Source organism: Neopsephotus bourkii, unplaced genomic scaffold (assembly GCF_033783945.1).
Source record: "Neopsephotus bourkii isolate Nb327-2 ecotype Australia unplaced genomic scaffold, CSIRO-AGI_Nbou_v1 NB_207, whole genome shotgun sequence".
Lineage (NCBI taxonomy): Eukaryota > Metazoa > Chordata > Aves > Psittaciformes > Psittacidae > Neopsephotus > Neopsephotus bourkii.
Genome location: NW_026900719.1, coordinates 1,849,256 through 1,861,959, shown reverse-complemented (window position 1 = coordinate 1,861,959; position 12,704 = coordinate 1,849,256). Strand labels below are relative to the sequence as shown.

The 12,704-nt window shown below is 40.5% G+C and overlaps 2 protein-coding genes across 3 annotated transcripts; one reads left to right on the top strand and one right to left on the bottom strand.

Annotated features, from left to right (window-relative positions):
• Positions 1-745: 745 nt before the first annotated feature.
• On the bottom strand, positions 746-6,852 carry NDUFS6 (NADH:ubiquinone oxidoreductase subunit S6). The gene is made up of 4 exons (XM_061344310.1): positions 6,696-6,852; positions 5,692-5,745; positions 2,795-2,917; positions 746-894 (listed from the first exon to the last, which is right to left on the bottom strand). The coding sequence occupies exons 1-4, from the start codon at positions 6,822-6,824 to the stop codon at positions 829-831; spliced, it is 372 nt and encodes a 123-aa protein (XP_061200294.1). The 5' UTR covers positions 6,825-6,852; the 3' UTR covers positions 746-828.
• On the top strand, positions 6,845-7,828 carry MRPL36 (mitochondrial ribosomal protein L36). Of its 2 annotated transcripts, none has more exons than XM_061344312.1 (2): positions 6,845-6,913; positions 7,086-7,828. In XM_061344312.1, exon 2 carries the CDS (start codon positions 7,096-7,098, stop codon positions 7,417-7,419), a length of 324 nt encoding a protein of 107 aa, XP_061200296.1. In that variant the 5' UTR covers positions 6,845-6,913; positions 7,086-7,095; the 3' UTR covers positions 7,420-7,828. The 2 variants fall into 2 exon arrangements, with proteins under 2 accessions (XP_061200296.1, XP_061200297.1); XM_061344313.1 differs by having other exon boundaries at positions 6,911-6,937.
• The last annotated feature ends 4,876 nt before the right edge of the window (positions 7,829-12,704 follow it).

The following is a 12,704-nucleotide window of genomic DNA, read 5'->3' as shown; positions in this document are numbered from 1 at the left end:
CTCTAATGAGATGCTACGTAACCAGCCTCATGCAGCCTAGATGGTGTTACACAGAGATGGATGAATGCTGTCTTTGTCAGATTATTTGTATTAAAGAAGCAGAAGCTTCTCCCCATAATAGAGCAATTCCTGCTTTGAGTCTGACAAAACCTAGCTCCTAAAGAGGTTTCAAGGGTGTGAAGCCCAAACAGAATCAGATATTTATACTCTATCCTCTCAACTGGAGGACAAATGCTTATGTCCTCACCTTTCACGTCTGCCAATTAGGTAGTTCTCCAGCTCATACTGATTATCATTCTAAGGCACTGTCTGTTTATTTTAATCAAGTAGCAAGTGTAGCTACTTAATTCAGGGATGACAGTTTTGCTTCCAGGAGTAAGCATTGTAATGCTGAGTACTGTAATATCTCTGTGCTTCCATTTGTGAATCTAGCTATAGATACCAGGCCATGAACAAATTAAGAGTGTCAAACAATGCCAAGACAAACACCTAGAATAATTAATCCCCAAGTAAACATACAAATCTAATTCAGTGTTGAACAAGAATACAAATCTACCAAGTACAAACCTAACCTGTGCTGCAGCCAAATGCCACTTCCAAGCCTGCCAAACAAGGCAGGACATTTTTTCCATGAAAACCAAACTAAGCACAAAGAAGGTATTGTAATACCATTCAGCTCTCCGATACTTAACAACCCAGGTTTAAAAAGCTACAGACTGGACATTCCTAAACACAAACATTAATCTTGGGTTTCTAAACATGTATTGTTTATTTATAGTTAAACATTAACATCTGAACAGAAATCTGCAAGCATGCAGGGACAATCTTTCAGTGATGTTTCTGTTTAAACTGAAGTCCACAGTAGCCACATGTTCCAGTCTTTGTATCTTTGTCCTGTAAAAACATAAAAATACAAGAGCTGGTAGTTCCACTTCATAGAACTGTCAGAAATTACACATTTTGTCTTACTTATCTGTGCCACCTTAAAATAGATCAATATAGCTGAAGTACATAATTTAATCTTATTTGAAACAGTGGAAGCAAGGACAATGGTATGAGCTTTATGTTTGATTTCTGTTTCCTATGCCCCCTCCCTTCTGCCAGCCTTCTAACTACCAGGTCTAATCTCAGCAATTTTAAAGTGCCATCTTTTCATCAATAAAGCATATTCCTACCAAACTGGACATCTTAAGTAAGTTCAATTGTATCTGTTCCAATGTTCTGAAAAGTTCATTTCATAATTATTTGAATTCAGAATAGGAGTCGGCATTTCCAAGCTGTATCTAAACAGGAATTTTCGCCAGTAATGTAAGCTACAGAGTTAGCTGCAGGAAGGGGGAAATTTCAGTAGGATTCTGGGAGGAATCCTGAAAGAAAACATTTTGGAGAAAAGTAACAGTTACCACTGTATAAAATTTTGTTCTTCGCTCCAAAAGACACATTGTGTTTTTTTAAATTTAGAAGTGTGTCTGACTGCAAGCGCTTGTTGCAGTCCTTCCTAACACAACAAAACACAAGACAGGGATCTTCTGTTATTTAGCAACATAATCACTTGCGTCATGAAATGGTTCCCCTTCCTTAATACAGGATTAGAAGTGAAAAATCCAGGCTACCATCTACCACCAAAAGCCTGGATTTCAAATTTTAGGGCTAGGGGAAACAAGGTGGTCTAATACCATTCTCCCTGTTTGCTGAAATTAGCTTTGAAGAACTAAACCACAGACATCTTGCAATTTGATTGTTAACACACACATACACAAAAAAAAATTAAAAAAAAAAAATCACAAAATTCACAAAAAACCTAAGGCATTTTTCAAGAAAAGCATGGCACAAGTCAAACAAATCAATATAAATGCAGTGTGTTGAAGAAGTTAACTTAAGACTGAAGAATACAAGCTTCCTAATTGTTATGAATTAGGATCTCTGGGTATTTGAATAATGCAATATGAATCATTACAAAGTTCTTACTTTGTTCAAAATAGAATGCTTGTGATTATAGTTAGGAGTCACAACAACACTGACACTAAAACACCCCAGCTCTCCTCCACTGCTGTTTTGGATATTAAGCAAACGTTAAATTTTAGGTGAGTTTTTCAGACATTTGCAGTCAGGGTCTGCCAAAGAACAGTATCTAAGCAACAAGTCGTCGCTGATTCCATTGAGGTCACAGGACAGTAGCCTGAGTATTTTTACTCTCTAGAATAAGAATACACTGGAAAGTATCACTAATGTCAACAGGAGGATAAGACAACATTTATTCTTCATTGATTCTCTGACCATGATTGAAACATTTAATCTTTGGAACTACAAAGATTCTGAAAGACTGAAAGAGGGGTTGGTTGGTTGGTTTATTTAGGGTTCCCCTCCCCCCCCTTCTTTTCCTTGAACTTGCAAGGTTCAAAAGAAACTGCATGTTCCTACCAATGCTGCAATTGTATCCTAAATCTACACCACAGTGGCATTTAAATAATTAGAGTAAGTGTCTGAAAATACAAGCAGCATGTTATTTTTTGCTCTCAGGACACTGCTTGTTCATACTGTTTCAGTTAAACTCTTAAAAAAATAAAATTACTGTCTTATCAAACAAATCAAAATTCCAAAAAGAAATTTCTGCCACTTCAAATGGAAGCCCTCTAACTCTTCAGACTAGAGATCTTAATTTTACATTAGGCACTATATAAAGTGAGCATCACAGGCTCCTTTTATGTTGCTAAACTAGCATGCCCAAAAGTAGACAAACTTACAAACAAGAATTTACAGGCAAAACATCCTATATGCAGAACAAAGATATTACCAAGTTTATGTACACTTTAGGATGTCCCAAAGCTCCACCACCACCATCACATGATATCACCCTGCTTTCAACTTCACTCACAGGCTGCTCTGCTATCAGATCAATTGCAAAATTCTTGTTCACCTGTAAGAGAAAAAGAGAAACTTTGAGATACCTTTCCTACTCAGACAGAAAGCAATTATCATTTCGTGCCTCCACAAGCAGTTCCACTACAGCCATCTTGAAAAGTTCCTTCCTGAGTTTCCTCCCACCTCCTTCACCAACTTTTAGGCTGTGCTATAAGCCAGATCAGTGACTACATGTGACTACTGCATGGTAACTCTGCAAAAGTAATCCCCTTCCCCAGTACACAGGCCACATCAGTGTTCAGGCTTACAATGTGACCTAATTAGATTCAGGAGAGAGGTTAGCAAGACCAAGCAGCCAAGAACACAAGACATTTAACTGACACTGCCTCTGTATTGTTTTAGTGACTACCTGATAAAATCGCAATAGACTCACTGCTGATAAAAATAATAGTGGGACAAGTAAGGTCAGGAGTGAGATAAAACAACTGCTGGTAATTTAGAGCCTCTCAGCATGCATCTTATTCTATCACTGCACAGGAAACCATGAACAGGGTGCACAACAAGAGTCAGAAAGGCAAACTGTTCAGCATCAGAAAAGATGTGCCAATCTGTAAACCCATCTTATACACACTTCCTAAACACACACATCAGTGACAAGTATGGCTTTTTCCTAGGTCACACCTGCAAATGTACCTACCTCTGGCCAGACCTGTGACACAGCAACTCGTGTCTCAGCAGGACCTGCAGCGCCAAGCCACAGCGCTTTCCTCCCTCATCTGCACCAGCCTCTTCCAACAGGTTCTGAGCCAGCAGTGAGCAGACAACCCCTCCTACCCCTCATGTAAACGTAAGTCACAAAGAACTACAATGATACTTTTATATAGTTCTATACACAACTTAGGATCTTTCACCAACCCTCCAACTGAATTCACCCCAAATGTGCATTTCTGGTATAGCGGTTGAAAAGTCAGTTTTGCCAACAAGATCTTCTTTACCAAAGGAAGATGCTAGCTAAATACAGTTAACAAAAAATATTTTTTGGTATTGAAGCAAATTGGGAACATCAAGAATCTCACAGGCTGAGGCCTGCATCTGCAAATCACATGTAATCTTTGCCAAACTGCAATGATTTTTACTGCTGCTTTTAATAATGCTCAAAACTTTGCATCCTTTATTTCATGCTGAAGGAAGATGTAGATACCACCATGGCACACCACTGCTTCAAGATCAGAAGCGCAACTCCACAATATTTCTGAGACACAGTACAACATTCATGCTACAGATGTGGCTGTGAAAGCCAAGTACTAGCAGCTGAAACACACTAGGGAGTAAGAGCAAAGCTCCTAGTGAGAGATCCTGTTAGTAAGCACAGATGAAGATCATTTTAGTATTTTTTTATTATTTTCATTTTAGTAAATTTTTTTTCCAGTTTCACAATTAAACCCTATCATTAAACCTTGCTCAGCAGACTTAAAGCTTGTCTTTTACTGGAGAAGGAGGATTCAGGCTGAACTGAAAACCCTGAAAGATCCTTACCACAGAGTCTGAAATCAGCTGCTGGCAAAGGCATATCAGAGGGACCAATGTTCTATGGAGAATTAGGCTTAAGAAGTGTTTCCTACAAGGTTACAGAAGTAGCTTAAAAGCAGCCATTGCATTTGGAAAAGACCTCCTTTGCTGTTATCCTCCCAGAAGTAAACTACTACAGCATTTTAAGTGACATTTTCATGTAACTCTTTCCCATGTAGAATCCTCATTTCTGCCACACAGCACAAGTGTAGCAATATAAAGAAGTATACTCAAAACAAAAAATCTCAAAAATCAGCATAATTACTTCAAGTTAATTTAGGAAGGGAATAATTACACAAAACTGCATTAAAAATCTATCACACCTTATATTTAATGCCTCTACTATATATACACCAAGGCACTCATCAGATGCTCAGGCATTGAAGAACACAGTTTAGCTGAAACAATCTCTGTTTCTCTCTCTAAGACCAACAGAAGCCTAATGGAGCAGCACTGGTCGATCATTAGAGAGATCTCTGTGCTAAAGGACTTATAATTTCACATATCCACTCTATTGATAAGCAGCAGCAACAGGCACACCACGTAACTGCACAGTACATTTGACTGATGCTGGTGTTACTTGACCGCGCCTTTGAGGCTTCATTATTTCAGAATACTCCAAATTTTAGTTTTATCTGTTACATCACTGTTCAGCAAATGTGCTCCAGGGTCTGGAAATGAAGTGGCTTTATTAAAAACTCGATTTAGGTAAAGCTCAGGATTTTAACTATGCTGAAGCAGATTGAACTTCTAAACATGCATTTAAACACACGTGTAGAAGCACAATTCAACAGGGCATTTAGTTATGTTATTTTCTGAACATAAATTGCACTAAAAAACAAGTTTAAATTTCTCTTAAAACACATGCTTAAGATACAAAGCCCAATTTTAAGATGCTCAAATACCTAAATGTAAGCACTTAGCAGGTGCAGGTCAAGTCTTGAATTTCAAAAAAAGTCGAAAGGTACACACAAACTACTATAAACTGTCTTAAAATCAGAATGTTCAGTGTAATGGAAAACCCACCAGAAACCAAAATCTACACCAGATTGGTTTTAGTAGGTTTCTGGGGTTGGTTTTTTTTTTCCCCGGTTGTGGTTTTGGGATTTGGTTGGTTTGCCATTTTGTTGCTAGGATTTTTTTGGTGTTTAGGTTTGTTTGTTTAATGACATGCAAGTTGAGGACATGAATCATTAATATCAGATTTAAAAAATCCCTCAAACTACACTCTCTACTATGACTAAAAGTAGAATGAGTTACCTCCTTTTGCCGTCCAACGAATCTAACTCTTCTATAATCCTTTTCATCATATACCTAAGAAATAAAATAAACTTGATTTTAAAAGCAACAATAAATAAAGAACACAAAGGCTTACAGACTGTCAAGACTAAATAGTTGAAATTGTTTCCTCAGTTCTGAGCATTAACATCATCTTACATGTACGCTCTGCATATAAAATTTCTCTCACAGGGTAAAGTACACTTTAGATTAGAAAACAAAAAAGGGGGAGGTGGGGCTAAAGCCAGTAAATAGAAGCCTTAGCTCTGACAACAGAAACAAAGAAAAAATTACTTATAATGCTGTTCCTTGATCCCACACTGCCATCTGTGAGGTGGACTAAAGTAGGAAATTCAAGTTTCATGTTTACTTATGTTCGGGTTCAGTAAGCACAGCGAGAACCCTCCTGCACTAGCTCCACCAGCCATGCTTGTCTCCCATATCTACAAGACACTGCACAAGCCTCCCCAGCTCTCACGCGCAGTTTTGACACCGAAGAACAGATGAAAAGGAATTACAAGGTACTGACACCAGGATACTGACAGCTGGGTACCTCCTACCTGACAACTTTCCACCCGTGTCAATCGCTGGACTCATACCACAGCACTTGGTAACAGTCAGTGACCTTGCTTCCAGTTCATAGAATCATAGAATGGTATGGGTTGGAAGGGACTTTAAAGATCATCCGGTTCCAAACCCCTGCCATACGCAGGGACTCCTCACGCTAGACATACCGCCTAAATTAACTCTTTTTTTTTCTCTGAGACCGCGCGTACCTCTGCTTATATATCATCCAAGAGCATCGATTTCCGCAGCGCATACTAGATGAAGCACACCGCCATGCCATTCACAGCACCGGCAGTGCTTTTCCACAGGCACCAGCACGGTGGGAGACGCGGCCCTGCCGCGCCCGCCCTCCCCCGCAGACAGAGGAGCAACACCGACCGCCGTGCCGCCCTCCTCTCTCCGCGGCCCTGCACGCTCACCTGCCCGGTGTGCGTCACCAGCTCGCCGGTACCGGAGGCCCGCACACCGTAAGGCCGAGCGGCAAACGCCACCGGCAGCGACCGACGCAGCAACAGCAAGCGGCGGAAGGTCGCTCCGGGCGCCGCCATCTTGGGCCGGACACGTGATCCCCCTCGCCGGCCTCCGCGCCTTTCCGTTGGGCTGTGGCTTGAGCGCATGCGCGGGGTATTGCGAGGCGGTGAGCGGGGATCTGCGGCCCAAGGTGGGAAGTGGTGTCGGTGCCGGTTAGTGCTGGGTGCTTTCCGTTAGGGGCTAGGGACGATAAGAGAAGGAGGGATAGGGAGGGTTGTTGCTGTAGTGTAGTGTGGGGTGGTGTGGTGTGTGTGTTCTCACAGTGCTCTGTCCCGCAGGGTGCAGAGCATGCTGGATCTCCTGGCCAGGGCGGTCGCGCGGCCGCTCGGCTCGCTGGGCCGTTCGCCCTTCAGTTCCTTGGCTCCTTGGTGGCGGGCGGTGCTACCGCCCGCCCCGGTGAGCCGGGCCCTGCCGCCGTTGTACGGGACCGCCGCCCCCCGCCCCCTGCTGGCCCTTCCCCCGCCAGCCGGGCTGCTGCCGCCGCTCGTCGCGGGGCTGAAGAGCAAAGTGTCGCTGAAGAGGCGCTGCAAGGACTGCTTCATGGTCCGGCGGCGGGGCCGGCTCTACGTGCTCTGCAAAACCAACCCCCGGCACAAGCAGCGGCAGCTGTAACCCTGCGGCCAGAACGCCGCCGCGGGACGCCGGAGGGCAAAGAGTAAGCTCAATGTTAGTCTCGAGTCCGGCTTTCCATATCCCTGCCGCTAACACTTCGCCCTCTGCCCAGCGACATCTGGAACCTGGCTGCTGGAGACACAGATCGCCAAATGATGAAGGTGGCAGCCTTTCTTCTTAACGCTAAAGTAGAGCGGGTTGAGTTCTTCAGGGCCCTTGCGGTAACTTCTGGTCATGGACGCTGAGAACTGAAACGGAAAGCCACAACTTTTAATATCTCTTGTTATCTTAGCCGTGAAAATCTCTGTTAATTTAGTATGGGTAAAGCTGAATCATCAGACTCTCGAGATGCATATGTATTTAATTAAAGCATAATGAAAATAAAGTCTGTTGATGTACATTATTACAATATACTATTAATCTTTCTAAAAACCGACACGAAACTCCAGATGTTGAAAGCTGTTACAGCAGAACCAATAGTTTCAAACTCAGGTGGGTTCCTAAGTGGTAAATACATATATGTTGAAAGACTGCATTCTAGCTTTTGGCTTTGTTCATAGGTGAGGTAAAAATGTCTTGTTAAGTTACAACACACATAATCCCATGTAGCTTCAGTAATGTCAACGTAAACAACCCTTGCTGCTTTTCACTATGTGTTTTGAGGGGAGATGATGTCATTTTAGTTAGCATAAAGTTATAATTTTTTTTTTAAGTTCTAGTGTTTAAAATTCTCAATGTTATATTGATCATTCAGAGTATATTAGGGAGTGTTCTTAGCCTCATCTTCCTTCAGAGAAGTCCTCTCTGGTGTTTATGGTATATTCTACAGTTTCCCAAACCTTAATCCAAATAAAAAGGCAATACCCAGGAATCATTGGGTTTTGGGTGGTGTAAACCATTTTGTGTAGATGTCTACAAGATGTCTACAGGAAAGAAGATAAAAATAGTTATTTCAGATCCCAGCAAGTTTCTGCAAAGTTATAGACTCACTTATATAAACAGTTGAGGCTTTAGCATTGCCCTGTTTTTGTCTTTTATACAACTTCTACTGTGTCCCTAGAAACAGCTCCTTCCAGATGTTTTGAATGCAGTAGTGTGGGGTACTCATGCTAGGTTGGTGTCTGTTAAATACAGCCTACACTCAGCAACTTGGAGTACAGAAAAGGGAGGCACAAATTGCTATGTTTTCATCTCTCCCTATTTAGCATAAGACAAGTTTTTATACAGGGCTGACTCAGCAGCCTATTTCAACAGCCTGCAATTAGGAAAATTTGTTTCAGAATTAAAGCCATTGAATCTAGTGTTGTTAGTCAGAAACTGAGATGTGGTGTTATTTGAATTGAGATGATTAATGTGGCTGTGAATTACTCGTGTTGTCATCTGAATGGTCAGTTTGTGATACCTGGGGTGGAGTGTGCAAAAGAATGGAGCATTCACAGCCATCACTGGAACTGCATATTTGGTTGTGCTAATAGATTTTGGAAAGAGGATTATAGGATTATAAACCAGAAGGCTCTGAATTATAATTGTACTCTGCCATTGACGTGCTGTATAATCTTGGAAAAGTAATTTTGCCTTTGTCTTGGTTTCTCCATCTGTTAGGCAGGAATACTGAATCTCACACTTCTAAGTACCATTTTAGTTGGTATCCACAAACTCTTACACATGTGCTCCCCAAAAAAACCCATCAAATTCTGAAGCTTTCTGTAATTTGGCTGATGTGAGGAAGGTGACTAGAGCTGGAGGTAATGCGTATTTATTTTGGGTTTGTTTATGACAACTACAAAACAAGAATCTGAAATAATGTCAGCCAGTAGCCTAGTGGTTGGTAGCTAAGGGTTCGCATCCTTCATTACAGACTTTCTGAATGTTGTGCTACTTAAACAGCTGTTCTCAAAGGGTACACAGCTGCTAGTTAAGTTACCCAGGCCAAATATTTAGTCCTGGAATACTAAAAATACCAATCTATATCAGTTCCATATGCTTTTTATTTCTCCCCCTTCCACAGATGTTGTATGGGCAGAAGGTGAAGGGGAGGGGAATGATAAGGAGTGCACAGCTAGAATGTAAAATGGCTTAAGGCATAAATAGGACCCAATAACACAGGAAGAAGGATCCGTACACTGAAAACTGAAATAAGACTCAGGTTCCAATTACATTTGCAGCTTCTGGTTTCATGGTGGTTTTGTGTCTAGGTTATCCCTTCCAGAAATTCTTCATTCTTTAAATCCCCACAGTGGAGTAGGAGCATGACAGCTGATGTCTCCTGTGACCATTTCCATCCTACAGTTATTAAAATTATTTGCAGTTGTGAGTGACTGAACTTGGTTAACTCCTCAGAACTGTTCTAGGGAATGAGACTGTCAGATTCCTGATAGGCAACAGGTAGAAATGTATTTAGGTCAACTGCAGGATAAATATACAGAGCTCATGTATATTAATGACTGTCAGGCTTTGTCTGTGGTTGCTATCTCTTCTGTAGTGCCACGGTCTTTCTGTGGTTTCAGGGAGCTTCATACACGTGAATCTAGAGAGATTTCATTAAGCTAGCTTACATGTACCAAAAGTGTCACCATATTCTCCAGTTCCGAATCAGCAAAGGTGGATGTACCTTGTTATACACTGCTGAAAACTGTCTAATGACTTCTGTGGTGCAAATTAAAGACACAGCCCCGTTCTGTTTAATAAAGCTGATTATAACTTTAATGATTATAACATTTAAACACTAGCATTCATTCCACTGCAGCTCATCAGATTAATAACTTGGAGTTTGAAACCTGTACCAGTGGTTTAAACTGGGGAAGGCTGAATGTGTTATTCCTAAAGGCTGAGAAGGGGCTTTTTTTTTTTTCTGATGAGTGGAAAGTTTAACTCACCACAAGTGTGCGGGGTCATGCCCTCACCTGTTTGGTCTCCTGTGCTCTCCAGGACTTGAATTTGCCTTCCTGTAGGAATAGCTGAACTGCCCACGAAGCTGTTATTGAACTGTCACCGTTTACAGCCCAGTTTTTCTAGGTAAGTGGTGGTGTTTTACTTCTATACCTCTGGGAGATAAACCACAGCAGTTTCGTTATTGCTCTGTATCCCACTCGTAGTGGAAGCAGCAATCTTTATAAGAGCTTCATCACAGTGAACACATTGAACCTGATCTAAAAATGATGAAACTGGGTAAGAGGAGAATATTGGCACCCAAGATGAAGCTGTCACTTGCTGGATTTATCCACCTGCCTCCAGAAATGAAAAATTCACCATTTCACCTACGAACTTGTGCATTAGACTTTGAAATCTGTTGTCCGTAAATGTGAATACAGTGTTGAGAGAAGTATTTTTCGAGAAGCCACCTGGCTTTATGTGCTATGTCGTGCAAAAATGAAAAAAAAAATAAAGTTTGTGGAATTGTTTGATCTAAAAATAACACTGATTCCATTTAGCGGCTGTAAGTAAGCAAAGGAACAGGCAGGGAATAACATCAACCTCTCTGTTGTATGTGGCTGAAGACTGGTAGCAAACAGTGTCTAAATGAGGAAAAGGCTGGGAACAAGCAGCCCCAGAGTCTACACAGGTACTTTAAAAGATGCTGCCTATGAGTAGTATGGTTACAATCAGCTCTAGGCCAGTTCACTGGGAGAATTGGTGGTCCCTGGAAAAGGTCATAAAGGCAGTATATATATATAGACTCCAACTCCCTGCTATTCTGGCAACTACTTAATACAATTATTTAAATAAATTTATTAAGTTCTGCATTAAAAATTAAGTGTCTTTTGCTAGCACTGTTCTTTGAAAGGGTCTAGGACTTCCCTCGTCTTCCTACACTTCTAACTGCAGCTCTACATTTATTCAGGACTTGTTTATACTTACGCCAACACTATCTTTTATGTTAAATAACACTTCTGTTCCTGTGGAATTTACCTGCTTGATATTTATTTCTAGGCAGCTATTGCATCCTTTCTTAATCTTTGTTTTCCTAAGCTAAACAAGTAATTTTAGTCTTTTCTCATGAAGCAGTCTTTCTGTTCCTCTCATCATCCTAACAGCCCTTTTGTGTAAATTTTGAATTCGTGAGATAAGGTTTGTAAGGAGAGGTAATATATTTTTTTGGATCACTGATATAGTTAGAAAAAAATAGGAAAGCTTTTGAGAATACAAGTCGTTCTCATGTATGCCCAAAGCTTACCAGTTTTTTTCCAACTGTCTCAATTGTCTAATAAAAGACACTGCCTACAAGCATTTCCTTTCATACATCTCACTTTTAGTCACGTCCTTACTAATCTTAAAATCCATTAGGTGGTCCTCGTTTTCTGTGTTTTAGTTAACTACATAAATTAACTGTCACATTTTTCTGAAGTCCTGATAGATTAGATCTACTGTATTTTTCTCTTTTTCTAAAAGACAGATACTTTTGCTTGACATGATGTACACAAGCTACATCATGTTTCACATAATCCTGTTTTCTGTTTATTTTCATGTCATTACTTTTGTTCCATATCAAAACCCTTTTACATTGCAGAATTTAGCTTACAAGTTTGTGGCCCTTACTTTCAACTGCTGGTATTTCAGTATTTTAAAGAATATACTAAATCAATAGGCCAAAAATATCCTGACCCAGCTCTTTAAAGTCCCCTGTCATAAGTTATCTGGACCAGCTGCTGTAATGTATTTATGTCTAGATATACACTAATTGTCTATCATCAACTGGCTTCATTGCATAAGGCTACCAAAAGACTGAACACCAGCTTATGTTTTGGGTTTTGTTTGCTTGAAATAGCCACTAAGAGCAAAGGCCATTTTGTTGTCTTTTTTTTAGTTCCCTAAGTTTAGACTTATATAAGGGGTTTAGTTTCAACACATATTACTAAGGATGTCAAAAAACTCACTCAAGTTACACACCATAGAAGGCTCTGTTCTTACACAATATTCTTCAAGTAATATGTATTGCTCAATAAAAAGAACCTTCAAGTAATATGTAATATCCTTCAAGTAATATGCATGGCACAGTAAAAAGAACCCTTCATTACCTTTCAAAGGTACATGGACATGAATTTGAATACCAAAATACATTAATATTTTAAAATAAATATGACACACCATTTTTTTTTTCTGTAAGAATTTTAGTATTTCAGTAAAATAACACATCCTAATCTAAACCCCACTGATATAAGCTGGAAGAATCATGACTTCAAGGAGTAAGATGCCTTGTATATGTTCTCTGCAGAACACACCTTGTTAAGAGGTCTCTCTCCAGAAGAGGGGATAGAGTGGGAGCTGGGATGTGTGAAGCCTGTCCA

Bases quoted from the DNA above. Each gene is read 5' to 3' on its own strand.
- NDUFS6 (XM_061344310.1), bottom strand. From the start codon at position 6,824: ATGGCGGCGCCCGGAGCGACCTTCCGCCGCTTGCTGTTGCTGCGTCGG. The intron at 5,746-6,695 runs GTGAGCGTGCAG...TTTATTTCTTAG, and splicing joins TGGTGACGCACACCGGGCAG to GTATATGATGAAAAGGATTA. The intron at 2,918-5,691 runs GTAACTCATTCT...TTTCTCTTACAG, and splicing joins TCGTTGGACGGCAAAAGGAG to GTGAACAAGAATTTTGCAAT.
- MRPL36 (XM_061344312.1), top strand. From the start codon at position 7,096: ATGCTGGATCTCCTGGCCAGGGCGGTCGCGCGGCCGCTCGGCTCGCTG.